Source organism: Mytilus galloprovincialis, chromosome 4 (genome assembly GCF_965363235.1).
Source record: "Mytilus galloprovincialis chromosome 4, xbMytGall1.hap1.1, whole genome shotgun sequence".
Taxonomy (NCBI): Eukaryota; Metazoa; Mollusca; class Bivalvia; order Mytilida; family Mytilidae; genus Mytilus; species Mytilus galloprovincialis.
Genome location: NC_134841.1, coordinates 19,412,785 through 19,426,167, shown reverse-complemented (window position 1 = coordinate 19,426,167; position 13,383 = coordinate 19,412,785). Strand labels below are relative to the sequence as shown.

The window sequence follows — 13,383 nt, the reverse complement described above, 5'->3', positions numbered from 1 at the left end:
CAGCCAGTTGAAATGCTAGATATTATTATCATTTTTAATGTTTAATGCACAGTTCTCTCAATGTAAGCAAATTCCTTGACTTAATTTTCATGGTTCAGTGACTCAGTATTTAGTTTTGTAACTTGATCAGATAGAGTCTATGTATACAGATACAGTTCTTATTTTAGAAAACCTTATTTGGAATTTGTCTGTATACCAGTAGTAAAGTTCTTGATAGTTCCGAAACCCATTGAAATAAGTCGGCGTAACATAGTTAGCTTTCTCAGAATAACTGTTTCCATTGGAGCAATGTACTTTTACAAAAGATAAATTCTAATATCTAAATGTCCTCAAAACTTTTAAAGAATACCAGACAGCTTGTAAAGTAAAAATCGTGTTACACTTATACAAAAGTTCAAAAGTTAGATTTTTTTCATAGTTTTGAAAAATACTTATCTTCTTATGTGTATAATATATAATCAGTATTTTTATTTCATTATGATTATCCTTTATTATTTATATTTTCAGTCTCATCAAATAGGACCTGGTCCAGAATATGAGAGAGTTATGTTTAATGTCCAGGGTAGAAGTCCTCTTATTTCACATTATTTACATATGAGACAGTTGAGGGATTTCCATCAACCTGGCAAGAAAATCAGAAGAACAGAAATATCAGCCTTGCCATATCCTTTTATATATATATAACTTCATTATTTCTATTTACTTTGATCTTTTTAATCTTTTTTTTAGATCATATTTCTGATTGAGAAAGGTTATTCTTAGAGTAGAGAGTCTCATAATCCTGTTTCATTGACGATGCTTAGGAAACCAGTGGTTCACAGAATTTCAATGACTTTTCAAAATTGAGACTCTTTCTCCGGTGCATCTTGTCTCAGAGCTGTTATCCTTTAGTGAGATTTCAGCAGAAAAACACCTTCTTGTTTGAAACTAAACCATTAATAATCTTTCAATATTTCAATTTTGTACAAAAGCTTACTGAAATGCACATGTATTGGTAAAATGGAAAAAGGATTTTTGTTATTTTCATTATATAATGTATTTTGATAATCATAACCAAATAAAGAATGAATGTCTCTCAATGAGCTAACTAACATTGAAAAGCCATTAGATAAGTCAGTATATCTATCTAGAGATATAGATGCAAAAGCTCTGTTATTGCATAAAAATGTATTGAGTATAGAATTTCAAATTTAATTGATATTACTTGCATTTAACTAATAAGCATGAAAAAAACTGTAGTAGATGTATAGCGATGTACCTGTATTTTTTACATGTACATGCAGAAGTGATGTGCAACACATGTTATTTTTTAGGCTTTTTAAATGCTTTTAGTATATATTCTTTAAAAAACTAATCTAATGAGATGTCAATTTTGAAAAAAAAAAAGTCCTTTTTTTTTCACAAATACATATTTGTTTAGTTTCTCTCATTATAGTGTCAAGACAAATTTGGTTTAAAAATAAAACAATAAAACTGTCAATTCCTTACCACAAACCAACACAAGAACTTCTTAAACTACAATAATGTGTGTTCTGGTGGTATGTGAATTGTATTTGAATGAAATAAAGCAGTCATTCAACAGTTTTTTAGGGACATTAAAGCTTTTATGGCATTTGTTGTTAAAATAGCAATATCATCCCTAACAATAACATTACATGTATGTTTCATTTATAACTAATCAGCTGACAACAATCAAGAGGCATTCCAGTGTGATATTATATTTATGTACAAAGTACAACAGCTTTGATTGCACATGCTATACATGAAAATATTAAAATAATGCACTGAAAAATAGATAGAAAGCTTGGTATTACTCTGAATGGTTTATAGCATAAATATGTAGTTATAAGAATTGAATGCTTTGTTGATAGTGTACACATTCTATGCTTCAAACAAATGTGCTTGGTCAACGATTTTCCACTTCAATAGAATTATCAAAAGTAGCATTAAATTTTTGAATAAATAAGAAGAAAGGGGAGATAATTTTGTTTTTCCTTAACTTCTTACTCCAGAAGGTCCAACGTACAGACAGTTGATACAGAAGTCTATAGCCATGTCTGAAGCTATTCAAAGAGAATACCAGAAGTAAGTAATATAGGGTTCTTTTGGCCTTATTACCTTGTTTCATGGAAAAGTAATCAAGGTTGAAGTTTTGAGGTCAAGTTCTCAGATACTATTAACCATTTTTGGTCAACCATATTTGGTGTAGGAACTGATTTTAAGGTGTATTTGTCTGTCTGGCAGGGTTCATATTACCTTGATCTCATTTCCATGGTTTATTGGTCAATGTTAAGTCTTGTGGTTTTGTCTGTTTCTCAAAAACTATATAAAAAATTAGGTCAACTATATTTGGTATATGAAATGAATTTAAGGTGGAACTGTTGGTCAAGCAGGTTTCATCTCACCTTGACTGTGACTCATTTACATGGATCATTGATTAAGTTAAGATTATGAGTTACTTGCAGTTGAACTTATATCTTAAAGACTTTCAATATTAATTCAATCATTATGAGTAAAGCAAGGAAGACATTTTAGAGTGTTCACTCCACTAGTGTTTGAATAAAAGGAAAAAATGTGAGTAGGCAATCAAACAATACTGAAAGAAAAAATTATCGATCGACAAGTGTGCAAAATGTCAATCTCTAAGTCATAAAGGAGTCTAAACAGGTATAGACTTGACATTTAAATCGACATTGCATAGACATAACCACATGTCACCCACAAGGTTTTTACTTTGCATTCACTTTAACATTACATATTTCAGGAATAATTTTAAGAAGGTGTTTATTGTTAATTGTTAGGTTTATGTAAACCAGTTGTTGAAAGACATAAACTGTCTGAAGTTTAAATGTTAATTTGGTAATACATGTAGTTGTTTTCCTCTGAACATGTATGATAATTATTTTGGGTGTGATTAAGTTGACATGTGTTCAATAACTCCCCCAATCATCCACTATTTCTACCTGAATTTTGAAATTAGTAATTGACTATTTTCACAATGAATCATAGTTAAAACAAAGACTAGAAAGAACACTTGTAGATTTGTGATTGTATGTGTAGCAGCATTCTTTTTATGACATCACAATGCATCAATTTCCTTTCTTTTACAGAATTCAAAAAAAAAACAAGCCAATTTTGATTTTTTTTTCTGGACCAGAAATATATAGGGCATGTGTCTGACAGTCTATAAAAATGATCTTGTTAGATCATGTTTATTAAAAAAGATCACATATGCAACTTGATTATTTAATTTTATGAACTCTGCACTCTACTATGTTTACTAGACCTAAATTCTGTAGACATCCCTAAGGTTTTGTCAACTTACACCAACATCCCCATTGACCTTTTTGGAATTTAATCTCAACATTTCATTTTCAAAGATCTACAAATATTGTATAATATCACTCTTTGAATGTTAATTCATCACCATGAAACACTTTTTGTGTTTAAATAATAAACTTACAACACCTACTGTTATCTAGGGAAAAAAATACTAATAGTAACATCTTCAAAAAAAATAAAATAAAAACACTTTGCAAAGATATTCCAATTTATAATTGTTTATACCTGTTGAAATTCTGCTCCTAGTAGTACTTAGGGTACAAAAACATGACCAGCAATGATATTTTTAGAAAACATACAGTTGGACTGTTGATTTTCCCCCTTGAATGATTTTACACATGCAATTTTTGGGCCCTTTATAGCTTGGTATTCGGTGTGAGCCAAGCTCCATGTTGAAGACTGTACTTTGACTTGTAATGGTTTACTTTGACAAATTGTGACTTGGATGGAGGGTTGTCTCATTGGCATTCATACTACATCTTATATCTAGTTTTATATCAAATGTATTTTTAAAATTACAAGACTGTAGTGGTAACTATGTATGTGCATGTGCGCTAGTTTTCAAAATGGATTATATTTGGTATGTGCATGTGCGCTAGTTTTCAAAATGGATTATATTTGGTATGTGCATGTGCGCTAGTTTTCAAAATGGATTATATTTGGTAATCATTTTTTGAAAATTAATTTATTACTTAATTTGAAATGTGCTATTTTATTTTATTTTTTACAGAATATGTGAAGAAACAGATCAAGAAATATATGAACTGAAAAGAAGACAAAGAGAATCCAATATAGAGTTTAACAAGTTATCTAAAGAGCTAATGATGACGAAAAATCCCCTTGATCTTAAAATTCTTAGTGATAAAATATTAGAACTATATGTAAGTACAAATTCTATATATTCTTCCTATTTGAATAAATGATTCAATTTGAGCATCTTGGTGATTTTATTGATAAATTTAAAACTTGTAAATAAAAGGATATTTTTTGTTTCTAATTTCAAGGTGAGCATTATTTTTTGGTCAATTTACATTTATCATTTATGAGCTTTCTAAAAATAAATTCCTAAATCTAAAGTATATATTTAAGTTAATTGTATAATATTATGGAAGATAATGACATTATCACAGCTAGACATTTTCATGAATTATTACCCTGCATTTCAATACCTGGTGTTAGTTTATATTGCAGAACACATTTAATTAGTCAAATCATGGTTCACAAAACAAATATTATTTTTTGTAAAAGGTGACAGGGAAAAAACACAATCACTGCATGCTATTTACATCCTATGAATTTGTTAGAATTGTTGTTCACGACTTTTTCAGATTTCATTGTTTTCAGTTAAATTATAAAGATCCAATAACAGAGTCATTTCTTAAGTCTCATTTCTTTTTTTATGTTATGGGAGACAACTCTGCAGATCACTGCAGTTTAAAAGAAATCTGTTTGAATAATAACTGTGGTATATGTCCAATTGATCTTTTATAAACTAGAATTACCTACTGGACATACTTCATTTATCTGAAACTTTAAAATCTAAATAATTTAGAAATATAAATAGATTGAATTATGAACCATATTTGGCCATCAACTTGAATGTTTTCTTTTGATTTGATAGACAAGTGATTTTACTTTCTATAACTCTACATTCTTTTAGCATCTTATTGATGTTTTATGTTATGTTTTTTGTCTGGTACTTAAAACATAAGCTTGAAACTAAATAAAATAAAATAAATACATAATACAGGAAATAGCACAATAGAGCTGAAAGTCAAATCATTGGAATTAAATAAACACTTCATTCAATAACAACATTTGTACCAAATTTTGAATTGTTGTCAGTTTATTTGAAAATGAATGGACAAGAATCTCGTAAAATATTTTGTTAAAAGTCTTTGTATAACACTGCTTAAAAATGTTATATTATATTGTCAAATAAGCAACTCTGCATGCATGGAGTACAAAAAACTGTGTAGTAATCACTTTGTATTTTGGCATGTTGACATAATAAAAATTTTGACAATATTCTACTTAATTATTTTTTTTAGAAAATAACCAGATTATGCTGATATATAATAAAATTTTATTACTGTTTTACAACCAGCTAGCCATAAAGTTTAGAACTAATTAAGATAAGTAGAGTCAAAATAATGGTTAATTGAGGGCCAAAATTTTATATGTTGATCATACTTTTCCAGTAATTTTTTTAGGTTCAAAAAAAGTTGTCTCCCCTTAACTATGTAAGCTAAATACAATGATAGTAAATATTTATGTTTGTTTTAAAAGAGTGATTTTCCTGATAGCAAAGATAATGATCAATTGGTGTTGTATAAGGTATGGAGTTTCACCTACAGTTAGAGTCATGGGTATCCATTCAGTGGTCCTTATAAATCACTGTTATTAATATAGAATATTAACATAATATGGTCATATATATTTCACAAATTTCGTAAACTTATCAGTCTTTCAAAAAAATATTTGAAAAGATTTACTTAAGCCAGTTGATGTTATTTTGAGATTAGTCTTTATGGAAGATAATAAATTCCAATGGAAGTTAACTTTGAGGTCTGGTGATTTTCAGAAACATGTTTAACTACCAGGTAGTACACCTTTTGGCAAAGATGATCTGATTCTAAATTCAAAATTATATATTTCTCTTCTTTATATTTGATAAGATTATGAAATTTGCCTTTTTATAAATTCCTTTGCGTTGAAAATAGGTACATGGCGTTTTATTTCTAGTAGTATATTTCAGCCTGTCTCAACTAAAGTATATCATTGTAGATATATATATAGGCTTAGTCAACATAGACTCTGTCTTACATAGAAATCTTCTGCTGTCAATATGCATTGCTTCATTTTATCCATTATCATTTAACATCAGGAAAGGGGAAGAACTTTGGACAGGGCTTTCATTAAATACTGGAGCGGAAATCTTGTTGTCATAACTAACTAATTTAGATTGGTACTGGTTATTATTTTCAGAACTGAAAGAAAGATTTAGTTTTGTTCATTGTATTATCTAAAAATGTTGTTTTAAATAATTTTTTTAAAATAATGTTTTAAAATATCTTTTTTAATTATAATTTAAAAATATGCAAAAAATATTCATAATTATCTCCCTTATCTGTTTGTATTTTATCTTCACTTAAAATCCTGTAAGAAAGAATGTGAGCTTTCAAATTTTGGAAACAAAGTATTAGAATTTATACAGATTTTTTCTTCAATTAATGAAATGTTTATCTTTGCTTTGTTGAAGACATCTTGAATAAATCTTTATGTAAATTGGATTGTTAAATGGATTAATATAATGTATAAATTGTAACAGCAATTTAAAACAAAAGTTGGGGCGTATGACATTTGTGCTGATTTTGAAAATTTTCAATCTTTCATTTGCACCGATTACATTTTTTTCATTTGCGCCGATTTTATTTTTTCTCCTAATTGGATTTACAGGTAAGTTACAGGTAAGTTAATACTTTTACATGGGCTAAGCACAGAGTATAAAGACAAATCAAGCGACATTGGTAAATGGCTATCCCATTTTTCGGGTTACTATTCCTTCCCTAAAATGAAATTGATGACTGCTTCACGTTTGGCAAAATGTCTGACATTCCCTTCTGATGACAAATGTCTTACATTCTTTGCCTACAGACTAAGTACATATATATGCACAATGTAACGCTATCCACCTTATTTCTGAGCAGCTGAACCCCAACTTATATGTTTTTATAGATGTTATCAAGAAAATCCAGACCGTTAAACATACGTTAAAATGTGAACTCTAGAAATACCCGCATCAGTACATAAACTAGACAAAAAAAGATGGACTACGCTATCAACAATTATGCCAAATATAGAAGAGACGAAATCACAAGAAAGGAATATATTAGATGTGTTGCCTATAAACATTCGACAAGAACAGATTTATGATTTGAATGTATTCCGTTTTATGGATTTAAGTGCTGTAAAAAGATTTATAAATCTTCATTTTAGCATTAGCAGAAAGCTTTTATCTTAGGTTTTTGTCGAGCCTGCAACTTTTGTTGCAGAAAGCTCGACATAGGAATAGTGATCCGGCGGCTGTGTTAGCTAACTTCTTAAAAGCCTTATATTTTAGAAGGTGGAAGACCTGGATGCTTCATACTTTGTATATAGATGCCTCATGTTACGAATTTTCCGTCAGTCACATGTCCAATGTCCTTGACCTCATTTTCATGGTTCAGTGACCACTTGAAAAAAAAGTTCAGATTTTTTGTAATGTTGAATTCTCTCTTATTATAAGTAATAGGATAACTATATTTGATATGTGCGTACCTTGAAAGGTCCTCATGTCTGTCAGACAGTTTTCACTTGACCTCGACCTCATTTCATGGATCAGTGAACAAGGTTAAGTTTTGGTGGTCAAGTCCATATCTCAGATACTACAAGCAATAGGGCTAGTATATTCGGTGTATGGAAGGACTGTAAGGTGTACATGTCCAACTGGCAGGTGTCATCTGACCTTGACCTCATTTTCATGGTTCAGTGGTTATAGTTAAATTTTTGTGTTTTGGTCTGTTTTTCTCATACTATATGCAATAGGTCTACTATATTTGTTGTATGGAATGATTGTAAGGTGTACCTATCTAGCGGGCAGATGTCATGTGACCTTGACCTCATTTTCATGGTTCAGTGGTCAAAGTTAAGTTTTTGAGTTTTGGTCTTTTTATCTAAAACTATATGCCATAGGTCATCTATATTTGGTGTATGGAAATATTTTATGATCTTTATGTCAGTCGCGCAGGTTTTATTTGACCGTGACCTCATTTTCACGGTTCATTGCAGTGTTAAGTTTTTGTGTTTTGGTCTATTTTTCTTAAACTATAAGTAATAGGTCAACTATATATGTTGTATAGAAGCATTGTTAGCTGTACATGTCTGCCTGGCATGGTTCATCTGACCTTGACCTCATTTTCAAGGTTCATTGGTCTTTGTTTAGTTATCTTGGTTAATGTTAAGTTTATGTGACAGTTGTATTAAAGCTTAGCTTTATACTTAGGACTATCAACATAATATCAATGATTAGTATAGAAGGCGAGACATTTCAGCGTGTGCACTCTTGTTACCTCTTGATTTTAAAGTATGTAAAGCTTTTGTATTGATTAATCCTGCTGGAAACCCTACTTCCAACTCCCCGTGGTGCGCAGAGGACAGCAGTTATATACATGTTATGATTGACAATTCATAACATTTGTACAATTGGCTAACAGAAGATGTCTTTAATGATAAATGAAAAATAACATGACTGGGATAGAGAGTTGTCTCATTGGCACTCATAACACACCTTCTTATATCTTTTCACCTGTAATTTACCTGTAAAAAAAATCGGCGCAAATGGAAGAAAAAATCGACGCAATTGAAATGCAGATCGGCGCAAATGCAAAACGCCGAAGAATTGACATCAGATTTTGAAAAAGAAATATTAACTAGTAATTTTGATGTTAGGTATGATGGCTGTCATTATTTTTAGGTACCTTGTAAGGTTTCACGGTACCTGAAATTACTATCATTTCATTTGTCTGCTTACATAACATGTATTTTTACTTTTTTCATTATCATTTTTTTTATCTTGTAGAATCTAACAACCACATATTTCCTTTATATATTTTATAGATTCTCAACGTGTTTTCTTATGTGTATAAACTTTGACTATTTTTTACAGCATGAACAATCATCCTCAAAGCTGGCTCAGAGGAAACAGAGAGTAAATCCACTGTTTTGTTATTCTTTCTAATGTTCCATCCTTTAATATTTGTGCATGTCTTCCATTATTGTGTTCAGCCATATTTGACATCCTTGTTCTTTACCTGACTTTCATCAATACATTTTACAAAAACTTCTGAATGTTAAGCTGATGTGAATTCCTGGGTTTCTATAATTAGATAAAACTTACTAAGTCTAGATATTGCTTATTGCCACAATGCCACTTTTGCTAGATAGAAAGTATGATATTTGTAAAACCTGAATAAAGAATGATGATATTATTATATCTAGTTACAGTGAGTTGACTGTTAGTGTTGCTCTCCACCAATTGCAACTCATTCAAAATTTTGACCAAATTGCAATTTGTTTTTTAAAATCAAATTGTTCAACTGGTCAGAAATTTGAACCAACTGCTGTAGAAAACCACAGCCAAGTCATGAAAGTGCAAGGTGATAAAATAAAACATACTTACAATCCCATAAGACTTTAACTCCACTTTAATGATGTTGTGACAACATTAGTTTATCAGTGTGTATAGTTATATTATAGTCATTTCCATGCTGAAGGGGAACTGTTTATTTTGAATTGCTATTAAATTGTCCAAACTAAGCTTTCATATATTTTTTCTTTCTTAAATTATTCTATATTTATAAGAATCAGATATCATTTTAAATAAAACATCATATATTCAGTAAAATATGTGTGAAATAACAATATGTAAATACATCAGTTATTTCATTTAAAACAAAATTGTTGTGGTTAAGTTTTTGAGTTTTTAGTATGTTTCTCAGAAGTAAATGATGGAAAACCCTTTTTCAATCTAATGCGTCTTCAATAAACACAAATTTAGGGTTGAGTAATAGATATTAAATCTAATGTGTCTTCAATTAACTAAATTTTAGGGTGAGAAATAGGTAATCTATTAAAATTCAATTCGTCTTCCATAAACAAAAGTTTAGGGTTAAGAAATAGGTAATCTATTAAAATTCAATTCGTCTTCCATAAAAAAAATTTTAGGGTTAAGAAATAGGTAATCTGTTGTGACCATATATCAATAATACAATTACATAATTTACTTACATACAAAAAAAAAATTTAGTAACAGTTGAATCACTTTCACTAGAAATTTAAGGCAAGATATAATTGACATATCCTAACCTATAAATTCCAACTTTCATAGCTTTGGTTAAGTTGAGCCATTCGTTAGAAATCCTTTATACTAGACGAGTGATTTGTCTCCTTGCTATGAACCTCTTATATGGTAAATCAAATATCCAATTATATAGGTTGCTGTGATCTACATTTTTGGTCTGACTGATTGACTTCAGTGAAAATTTAAATGAGAAATGCATAGCTATAGTTTTCTGTTACTTTTGTGCTTAATTTATTTTTCTGGCAGTAAAGACATTTAAGTGTGTCAACTTTTGACATGGCTACTTCTTTATAACTCTACCTCCACTAATTATAACTGTCCACCTTGTTATAGCCAAGGTTGCTGAAAGTGATATTAAACAACAACAAACAACCTTTACAGGTGTTTATGATTTAATATTATTTTGGAGAACATTTGATAATCATAACTTTAATTTTTCTCTTAGACCCTCTCATTTGAACTTTTGTATTCAGTTGCAAGTGATACCTTTTCTTTGATGAACCATTATGGCTCATGTACCACATCTCCTTTCTCATTTTGGTGTTTTTATGCCCCACCTACGATAGTAGAGGGGCATTATATGTCTGTGGCTCCGTTCGTTCGTTCGTCCGTCCGTCCGTCTGTGCGTCCGTTCAGGTTAAAGTTTTTGGTCAAGGTAGTTTTTGATGAAGCTGAAGTCCAATCAACTTGAAACTTAGTACACTTGTTGCTTATGATATGATCTTTCTAATTTTAAAGCCAAATTAGACTTTTGACCCCAATTGCACGGTCTACTGAACATAGAAAATGAAAGTTGGAGTTTCATGTTAAAGTTTTTGGTCAAGGTAGTTTTTGATGAAGCTGAAGTCCAATCAACTTGAAACTTAATACACTTGTTGCTTATGATATGATCTTTATAATTTTAAAGCCAAATTAGACTTTTGACCCCAATTTCACGGTCCACTGAACATAGAAAATGAAAGTGGGAATTTCAGGTTAAAGTTTTTGGTCAAGGTAGTTTTTGATAAAATTGAAGTCCAATCAACTTGAAACTTAGTACATATGTTCCCTATAGTGTAATCTTTCTTATTTTAATGCCAAATTAGATTATTACCCAATTTCACGGTCCATGGAACATGGAAAAGGATAGTGCGAGTGGGGCATCCGTGTACTTTGGACACATTCTTGTTTATAACAGAAATGTAAAGTTTTTATATGACCTTTTAGTACAGGTTAAGTATATATTGAGAGAAGGACTGAGTAATATTCATACAAGTCCTGCTCATGCTTTTGTTCCTATAATTTCTATTCCCTTTTAATGGTCTGTGCCTCAGGTCTGTGCATTTAAGATCAATGCTTTATATAATTCTCTATAACATTCACACGTGTGGCTTAAACTATCCACACAAACACATGTAAGTTGCATGATCCATTATTGTGTGTTGCACATCTATATATTTAGATCACAATAAATATACATAAGCATGTTCACATATTATATTAACGTTAACGTAATATATTTATAAATATGACACATATAGCCAAAAAAAATAGTGTATGTGCCTTTTATCATATGACTTGTTTGAGGAAGGAAAAACCAATCAAATAAATCAATCCATACTAAAAACATGTGGTATTAGACAGTTGTTACCAGTATTATTCAGTTTGTGTATTAGTATTTATGTTAGAATTACCGGTATATTTGATCTTATAATTAGCAAGATACTATAAATAGAATTACCGTCATATGTTAAATTTGCATGTTATAAAATCTAAAGCATATCACTAAAGTTAGCTATTCTCTTGAGCAAAACTCTCATATGTTAAATTTGCATGTTATTAATTCTAAAATATATCACTAAAGTTAGTAATTCTTTAGAGCAAAATATGATTTATCACACAACAATTGCATTTTGGCATGAGTAGGCTGTAATCTTAGAGGACTGTAGGATATTAGTAAGGCTATCTGCTGCTTAAATCTATAAACATAGTATTTAATGAATTTACATTTGTAAAACCTGATATGTATATTTACAGGAAAAAGAAAGGGACGCCATATTGCTAGATACAGATACTGACCCTGCCCAAAGTGTTGCCGGAGCTGATGACGAAGATACCTGAAGTTGCAATAAATGCAATCTATTGAATATAAAAGTTATGTTAAAATTGTCATTGTAATGGACTACCAATGACATTAGGATGTGAAAATATGACCTTATATTGATTGTTTAATGAATAAGGTAGTGAATATTATCTTTGGCATATAGTATTACACTTTTAGTTTGTAGTTTTATTTATATGCTGGTATGTAATTAAATTCTCATTATTGAAAGGAAATTTAAACACGATTTTCTTGAATTGGTTAATATGGGAATTTATTTTTAACATGACTATTTTCCTGATGTCTCCTCTATGTTGATATTTTGTGCAAAATTATAGAAATTAATGTCTCTTTATATAAAAATTCATTTTGAAAGATTCTTGAAATATCACTATGATCTTTCAAAAACATAAAGAAAAAAACCCATAATATTTAAACAGGGAAAAATACCTGTAGAAATATTAATTTTGGTTCTGTATACCAACATAAATAATAGCTACCATTTCTTGTGTAAGGTCATAAAATACATCTGAAGTGTAATGAATTCATTAATCAATGTATTAGATGTGGTTTCTGTGTGTTCACTAAAGTCACACGATCTATGCCAATCTTACTTTACATTTACTTTAAGGTGACAGATTTATATTATTAAAATGTCATAACTGGTAGTAAATGTTTTTATATAAAATTTCTATGTCCAATTACCACTGTATTTCTGTCTGTGATATTTTGTGCTATTTTGTTGTCATATTTTTAATAAAATATTTAATTTTATATACATGTTTTCACTTTATTTAATGTGTTTACATTTGTACATTTATACATTGTAATTGTACATTTATACATTGTAATTGTACATTTTAAGCAATGTATTGCAAATTATAGGAAAAAGCAGCCAATATTAAAAGAGAACACTTTTTGTCCGTTAGACACTTTATATAAAGAGGTTAAGAAATGTTAGGTTTAGGCAAGGCCAATTTGGATGTTATGTGCCATATTGTATGGTTGCCTGTCTATCATTAGTGGTGTTATGTTGATCTTATAGCCAGTAATTTATCCA

General features: G+C 29.8%; 1 protein-coding gene across 6 annotated transcripts in view; it reads left to right on the top strand.

The window, feature by feature from the left end:
- LOC143071567 (protein FAM227B-like) overlaps positions 1-13,097 on the top strand; it is a 34,243-nt gene extending 21,146 nt beyond the window's left edge. For all 6 annotated transcript variants that reach the window (XM_076245957.1, XM_076245954.1, XM_076245956.1 and 3 more), the window contains 6 exons: positions 508-662; positions 2,008-2,085; positions 4,073-4,223; positions 5,632-5,679; positions 9,050-9,091; positions 12,260-13,097. In XM_076245957.1, coding sequence (XP_076102072.1) covers positions 508-662; positions 2,008-2,085; positions 4,073-4,223; positions 5,632-5,679; positions 9,050-9,091; positions 12,260-12,343 — 558 coding nt within the window. In that variant the 3' untranslated portion in view covers positions 12,344-13,097. The remainder of the gene's footprint in view (positions 1-507; positions 663-2,007; positions 2,086-4,072; positions 4,224-5,631; positions 5,680-9,049; positions 9,092-12,259) is intronic.
- The last annotated feature ends 286 nt before the right edge of the window (positions 13,098-13,383 follow it).